Source organism: Carya illinoinensis, chromosome 4 (genome assembly GCF_018687715.1).
Source record: "Carya illinoinensis cultivar Pawnee chromosome 4, C.illinoinensisPawnee_v1, whole genome shotgun sequence".
NCBI classification, from domain to species: Eukaryota; Viridiplantae; Streptophyta; class Magnoliopsida; order Fagales; family Juglandaceae; genus Carya; species Carya illinoinensis.
In genome coordinates this window covers 30,877,891-30,885,667 of record NC_056755.1, presented here as the reverse complement: position 1 = coordinate 30,885,667, position 7,777 = coordinate 30,877,891, and the positions used below count along the sequence as shown (strand labels likewise).

Genomic DNA, 7,777 nt, shown 5'->3' with positions numbered 1-7,777 from the left:
TTTTTTTTGTAGTGTCAACCCATCGAGCTTATTGCACAGGCCTTGGTAAAATCCGTTGGTTAAGCTGGAACTGGTATATATATTTCTTGCTTAACTCTTTTTTTCTTCCTAAAAAGAGAACTCCCTTACCTAGTTGCTCACTATCATGTATTTATACTAAGCTGGATGGAGGACTTGTGTTTATTTTTATTATTTTTTGGAAAGCCGTGGATTGACGTTCCCTTTTATACCGGGATCTCATATTCCACCTTCTCCCTTAATGCGTGATCCCCAAATGCTTGATCCTCCTAATTCTCGGCCAAACAATGTTAAATGACAAGTATTAAGGACTAGTTTGGATTCATAAATAACATGAGATAAGATGAGATGATTTTACATAAAAGATAAAAATTGAATAAAATATTATTAAAATATTATTTTTTAATAGTATTATTGTTTTGAGGTTTGAAAAAAGTTGAATTGAGATTTAGAAAAGTTAAATTGTTTATTACATTTTGTATGAGAATTTAAAAAATTGTAATGATGAGATCATAAAATGAGATAAAATGTTTTCTAAATTCTAACGGGGCTAAGTGTGACCCCATCCTGCAATATTAGTATTGTTAATAATGAGTTGGTCCAAACATAGCTTCATGCGTAAGTGGCTGCGCAGAGCGTCATTAGTACTATTGCTAAGAGATTTTTTTCATGAAAATTATAATTATAAGGTGCACGCGTACGTGTAATAGATCACCCTACAAGAAAAAAGGAAAAAAGACAAAGAGAGAGACTTCTATATATAACTGATCAGGCAAACAATTGGTATATATTATATAAAGAAATATTACGATCGAAAGCGACCAAAAGAATAATTGTCCAGCATTTTGCCGAATGGGAAAACCTTTTAGTGGAGAGTGTTGACAAAAGTAATTTTCTTAATATATATTAGACTTGTCTGCAAGGTTGGTTAGTTGAAGATGTACCTTGCTCAACCGAAATAAAGCTTCCTTAGACTTCCCGCAAAATTTCAAGTTGTCTTTTCTTCATACCAAAAAAGAATAGACCTTGCATCTCATCCCTCTTTCTCTGATCATGTCTTAATTTCTCTATGTCTGTATACAGATCGGTACGTACTGACACCAACATCCCAACCTACAAACCCTACCAACCACCATTGCCCTCCAACCCTTCTGAATAGGAGTGTAAATTAACGTGCTGAATTTGATTGAGTTGTGGGTGATCAAGTAGAGCTTATTTTTGCATGTTTAATTTTTCGATGAGGAGTCGCGAGCTTCGACTTATTACTAAGTCACATTTTATGTTCCCAAACAATTCGTTTTATTATTTGAGTGAATTTGAGCTTATTCATATGTTACTTAATTTTGAAAAAATAAATTACTTATATTGTATCGATCTCATAACATTCTTTACACAAATTCTGACAAATAAACTTTTTGAGCTTTTGCAAATATCATTAGCTAATTTATATATTCATATATCAATATTTATTGTATTTCTAAGGATTCAAGCATTAATATTGCACATGCATAGTATTAATTAGGAACATAATTTCCTCTTATAGTTTTAAGTAGTTAAAGATATTATCATTAATTATTAAGTTAATTAAGATAATAAATATATTGATCTTACTGATCAATATTATAGGAGATTATAATTTATATGAGTTGAACTGAATTTTATACGACTTGTATAATTTATAAAGAATTAATCATAACATAAATGCTAAAGCAACACATGGCTTTTCCTGATTGGCTTTTCTTTTTTTTTTTTTTTACTTAGTGATTAAAGAAGTCTTTTTTAATAATGTTATGAGTTTTTTTTTTAAATATTAAAAGGTATTAAAAAATACATAAAAAACAAAAAGTAAAATTTTTGCACTGTTAAGATCCCAATCAGGATCCTCCAATATGTGTGGCTGTAGAGCCACTCATAATTTTGTTTTGATAGTCGACTAGTACTAATTTTGTTTTCATAAAAAGAGCTTAGAAATTTTCTTTATTAATCATAATTTTTTTTTCATAATCGACTAGTTTAACTATAAATGAATTAAGTGATCAAATTTGACTTTGATCGAGTTTATGTGAGTTGCTTATCAAGTAATCTTACTTATTTAGAAAGTACTTTCTTCTCAATAAAATCAAAATGCTTGCATCAACCTCACACGAAGCCACCATATATACCCTGACTAGGATAAAACATAGGCTTATGTACCCATCCAAGGCCTGTGACTATGTTTTCATCCACATTAATTAATTTACTTCATCCAATGACCCTTTTCGCCTTTCTTGCCTTCCAAGCAAAACGACACTTCTTGTTTTACTGTAGAAAATATCACATCCGGCACGATCGACGTGCATCGATCACATTCGACGTTTCTTCTTGAAGTTGCAAGAGATACATGCATGGAAAACCTGGCCACTAGAAACGGACCAAATTCTATATAAATAATGGTACTGGATCACCATCGATGAAATTATATAGAAACCACCTTACAAGTACAACCTAAAACATACACCTAAACTAGGCGAGGATGATATCTCCAGTTATTTTCATATTTTCCCTCCTCCTTTCGTACTCCCATGCTGTGCAAGACTTCTGTGTAGGTGACCTCACAGCTCCTGAAAGCCCTGTAGGCTACTCTTGCAAGAATCCTGCAAATGTGACGGCGGATGATTTTGTTTTCACCGGCCTAGGCGTTCCGGCCAACACCTCTAATAGTAACAAAGCTGGGGTGATCCCGGCCTTTGCCCCACAGTTTCCTGGTATAAACGGCCTTGGAATTTCTTTCGCTCGTGCGGACTTTGCGGTTGGAGGAGCTATCCCATTACACTCACATCCTGGAGGTTCAGAAGTCGTACTTGTTGCGGAAGGAACGATATTTGCAGGGTTCATTTCCTCAACAAGTAATAAAGTTTATACAAAGACTCTTAAGAAGGGTGATATTATGGTTTTCCCTCAAGGATTACTGCACTTCCAAGTGAATACCGGACCTTCTCCAGCCACTGTATTTGTTAGCTTCAGTAGTGCGACCCCAGGTGCCCAGCTGCTGCCCCTCGCTTTGTTTCAAAACGACTTACCCACTGCCGTGATAGCGGCAACTACCTCCCTTGATATTGCTGAGATTAAGAAGCTTAAAGCAATTCTTGGTGGCACTGGTTAAGATCTTTGACCAGCCAGCATGCAGCGAGCGCCGTTTCTACGTACGTAATGTATTAATAAAATTTTTTAAAAAAATAAGGAAAAAAAAAAAAGAAAAAGAAAAAGATACATGCATGTGATCAGTTGTTTTTGTTTTTTTTCAGAACTTCGATTATATTCATGCTTGATGATCAAGAGATTCTGACTGACAAAGTAACAGTATTTCCGTTGACGGAAAATTAATGCCATTAAGGAGAATAAATGGGATGACCTGTTTGGTTTGTCTTTTCCAGATGGGAACTATTCCAAGTCATTACCAAATAAGAATAATTGAATACGAACTTATCATCAAACTCTATTACAGTGATCGGCAAGTGTACACGTTAATTGGGTATTAAGTGCCCATGCAGTGAGGATTTGATTTCAATAATCATGATATTTTCATGCTAAATTTAAGTACGGGGATTCTTCCACGTGCTAACGTGGCACACACTCATGCACGTGCCATGCTAGTTAAAATATTACTAATTATTATTATTTGACCTTCGTAAAAAAAATAATAAAATAAATATTCAAATATAAATAATCTTTCTTATTTAAGATCAAATTTGAGATGTCTCCTCAATTTTATTCAGGGACGACTTAATGGTAAGGCTATTTAGATCATTGTCTAAATTCCCCATCCTATATAAGACCTTCAAAAATTAAAATTAGGTGTTTTTTTTTTTAGAAAAAAATAAAAACCATTTCATTAAATAAAATTTTAAATAATTTTTATCTTTTTCAATATGTGCAAGGCACCATAATACTAAATTTAATATTTAATACAATAAATTATTTATATTTTAAAGACTATTTTTGAGATCTTGCTAAATTGAGGCAGAAAATTTGCATTGTAACCTCATTTAAGTTATATTAAATATAAATTTTAAAAAAAAATTATTTAAATATTTTAAATAAAATCTCATTTTATTGAAAATTTTGAAAATATTTCATATAATAATTTATATTTTATTTTATTATAATTATGAATACTTAAATTTTGCCTTGTGCCTCAATTTATATTGAGCTGGCTGCCCCTGATTTTATTTCAAGGTCGACTCTTCTCATTCAGACCTTCTTTGTTACCATATCACCATTGGCACTTGCCAATCTCCGTTCCGACATGCCACGTAGCTTACGACATTATGAGTCCATGAAGGTCTCCACTACTGCATTTTCTCTTAGATTTTGCCATTGTCATTTCTTCCCCATGAAAGCATGGTTGTGTCATGTTGTAAAAAATTATGTAGGCCTAGTCACACATTTCAACTCACCTCATGCCATCGGAAAATATCTTATTCTGAGTTGGTTATGCTGTTCTCGTACCAAGGCTGTTCAAGACAGAACTAGTAGGTTCCTACCCTCACATTCCCATGCTTGAAACATTAAGCTAATTGCCTAAATTTGTGTAAGAATCAGTTGGTGAGATTTCTAGTGATGCCCTCCATATACTTAACCAATATGCCATGTAGCTTACGACATTACGAGTCCATGAAGGTCTCCACTACTGCATTTTCTCTTAGATTTTGCCATTGTCATTTCTTCCCCACGAAAGCATGGTTGTGTAGTGCTGTAAAAAATTATGTAGGCCTAGTCACACATTTCAACTCACCTCATGCCATCGGAAAACATCTTATTCTAAGTTGGTTATGTTGTTCTCGTACCAAGGTTGTTCAAGACAGAAGTAGGTTCCTACCCTCACATTCCCATGCTTGAAACATTAAGCTAATTGGCTAAATTTGTGTAAGAATCTGTTGGTGAGATTTCTAGTGATGCCCTCCACATACTTAACCAATACACAACCAAAACGAGAGCCTCAAGGAACCCAATGGGAGATGCCTCCAATAGTTGAGTTAGAGAGGGAACTAATTTTCTGAATAATCGACTCAGAATCCCTTTAGAACGTACCTGATAGGGTATTTATCGGGGCTGGGGTGTTCTACTATGGCATTACCCTTTCAAGGGCACAATTCTTGGTACCCAATTAGTAATGTTACCTTTATTAGCTCAATTATGCTCTTGATAGTTTCCTTCTAACGTTGGTCTCTTGCTCGGATTTATTTTGCAGATCCCAATCTTACAAGATACGATTGATTAAAATTCTCCATGGAGAAGTACATGATGTCCTTCTAGCTATATCTCTGGGCCTATATGGTGAATTTTGTGTAACTTTATCATTTGCTCACCCTTGATCATGTGAATCCCCCGTTACTTCACCAAGTAGCCTTTCCTCACCAACAATATATTTATTTGCATCCAAAAGTTACCCTGCAAATTCTCATCACACACATGCAGGTGGGAATTTTACTTTCTAAAGTGTACCCTTTTTTAATCTACTAGCCCTTCCCATATCCTTCTTAGTTCGTTTGGTCTTTCAAGAATATCATGAGAGAATTGTATGACATTCCTATATTAGTGAGATTGAGCCTTCTTAACTCTTGCAGAGGCATTGTCAACTCAGAAGGGGCTACCAAACATGTTGGACTCTAGATCGGTATGTTCTTGATGGGACTAAGATTGATCCCCTTTTGTCGCCCAGTTTGTGACATTTTGGACTATCTGTGCATGGCTCCTTCTTAACTCTTGCCTAATGCTTGGAGAATCTTGCTGCCCTGCTGCACTATTTAGAGGTAGGCCCTAGAAGCAATGGGGGAAGAGAACCCTAACTTCACTACTCATGAATTTTCCACGTCCACGGCGTGTTGAGGCACAATTGGAATCAGTGTAGTTTCCATTGAAGCACCAGTATGCCTTTTGTTTAAGTGGCCCTTTGTTTTGATTAATCTAAATTGATAAACTCAATCCATATGACAGATTGTGGGTATGCGTATTGTTGGGTCTAATTACATGCTATAGACTAGTGAGAAGACTCAACTACATAATAGGTGAGGAAAGAATAGCAGGTAGCCAAAGAAATAGTCACAAGGGATCCATGTGAGGTAAGGCTACTAAAGAATAAAACTTAATAAAAAGCACCGTACGGTTCCATGAGCAAAGCCTAGGATTATTGGAGATAAGTCTGAATGAGATACTCGTGGAGGCATGCCCATCTACCACTATACTTAACCATTAGAGGCATCCCCCACCAAACTCTCTAAGGTTCTTGTTCTAATTGCACGTTTGATGAGTACATTGAAGATATCATTGAAAATTGCTTCAATACGCATATTACTCAACCAACAGTCGACACCGTATATAACAAAACAACTTAATATGAAAGATAACATTCTTATTTTGAAAGCTAATAGTTTTTAGAGCTCTTATATCTATAGTTACATAAAAAGCAAGGTTCTTTTATTGGCTTTCATTAAAAGGCAAGAAGATAGTTGGAGTTTCTTGCTTAGGAAATGATTGATGGAGGCATATGACTTCTAGAGTTGGTCCATCCCAGCACAGCAATGAACACAATGGCTAAGGCTGGTAGCAAGAACAAGGAGCACCACGATGTCTTCAATGAGCATACTCGGCGATTTCACCATGATGGCATCATCGGATTCTCTACAATCCTTCACTGCATTTGAGAATGGATAACAGCTAACAAAATGGAGGGAAAAGAAGCCCCTGCAAGTTAGTTCTTAAACATGTTTTACTATTTTTAATTATCTATTTTGTCTTTATAAAAGTGAAACATTTACAATTATTGTTTTGGATGACATGGCTTAGACACATGTATGTGCCATGTCAGCCCATAGAAGACTTCCCATTAAATCTTGTGTGGGAGAACCATTATTGTTTGATTTTTAACCATCAAATATGATAACATTATTTAACCTAATGAAATTTTTTAACAAGTCATGATAGGCCAAAACTCATTTTTGTTCTACATTCCATATATATAGATATTAGATAATCTACTTTAATGGGCTCTAAAAGTTTAATAAAGACAAAAGTGTTAGAAAAACTAGATCAAAATACACAGCGGAAGCGATATTATCTAGTCGGAAATATTTCAGATCTAGTGCAGTTGTTCCATGGATTCTTCGGTGTCTTTGTTTATCCAAAATCCACTTGGCGATGGTGGAGTGTGTTACGTGGTAATACCGAAGCAACACCCACAAATTCCATAGCCTAGATGCCAGGACTAGAGAGAACCATTTGAGAGAGAGAGAGAGAGAGAGAGAGAGAGCTTGTTGATCCAAGTGTATAATCCAAAGGAGGGAAAGGGCTATGTAAATAGCACCTCTAGTGTAACCCCTTGGCTGACCATTAAGGTCAGCCATCAAACCTTATGAAGTGGCTCTTAAGCCACTTCATAATCTTGAAGACAAGGTGAAGCGTTGCCCACTATGGGTGCCCCTTTCTTACAAAAAGCATATTTGGGAACAAGTGCCCATGTAGTAAGTATGAACTTGAACAATGCAACACCTGTGAGATTTAGGTTGAGTCCTAGTTGTGTCGGACCATTCAAAGTGGTCAAAAGGATAGGACTAGGCCTACAAAATTGCATGGCTAGCTGAGTTTGGGGATGTACACGATGTGTTTCACCTCTCCACTTTAAGAAAGAGGTTTGGAAAAATGGAACCTCGAATAGTCAACTCCAGTGATATTCAACTTCAACCCAATGTGACATATGAAGAAGCCCACATGCAAATCTTAG

At 35.6% G+C, this 7,777-nt stretch overlaps 1 protein-coding gene across 1 annotated transcript; it reads left to right on the top strand.

Moving 5' to 3' along the window:
• The first annotated feature begins 2,465 nt into the window (after window positions 1–2,465).
• Window positions 2,466–3,293, top strand: LOC122306835 (auxin-binding protein ABP20-like). The gene has a single exon (XM_043119355.1). It carries the CDS (start codon window positions 2,531–2,533, stop codon window positions 3,158–3,160), a length of 630 nt encoding a protein of 209 aa, XP_042975289.1. The 5' UTR covers window positions 2,466–2,530; the 3' UTR covers window positions 3,161–3,293.
• The last annotated feature ends 4,484 nt before the right edge of the window (window positions 3,294–7,777 follow it).

Coding starts and splice junctions, on each gene's coding strand:
- LOC122306835 (XM_043119355.1), top strand. CDS start 2,531: ATGATATCTCCAGTTATTTTCATATTTTCCCTCCTCCTTTCGTACTCC.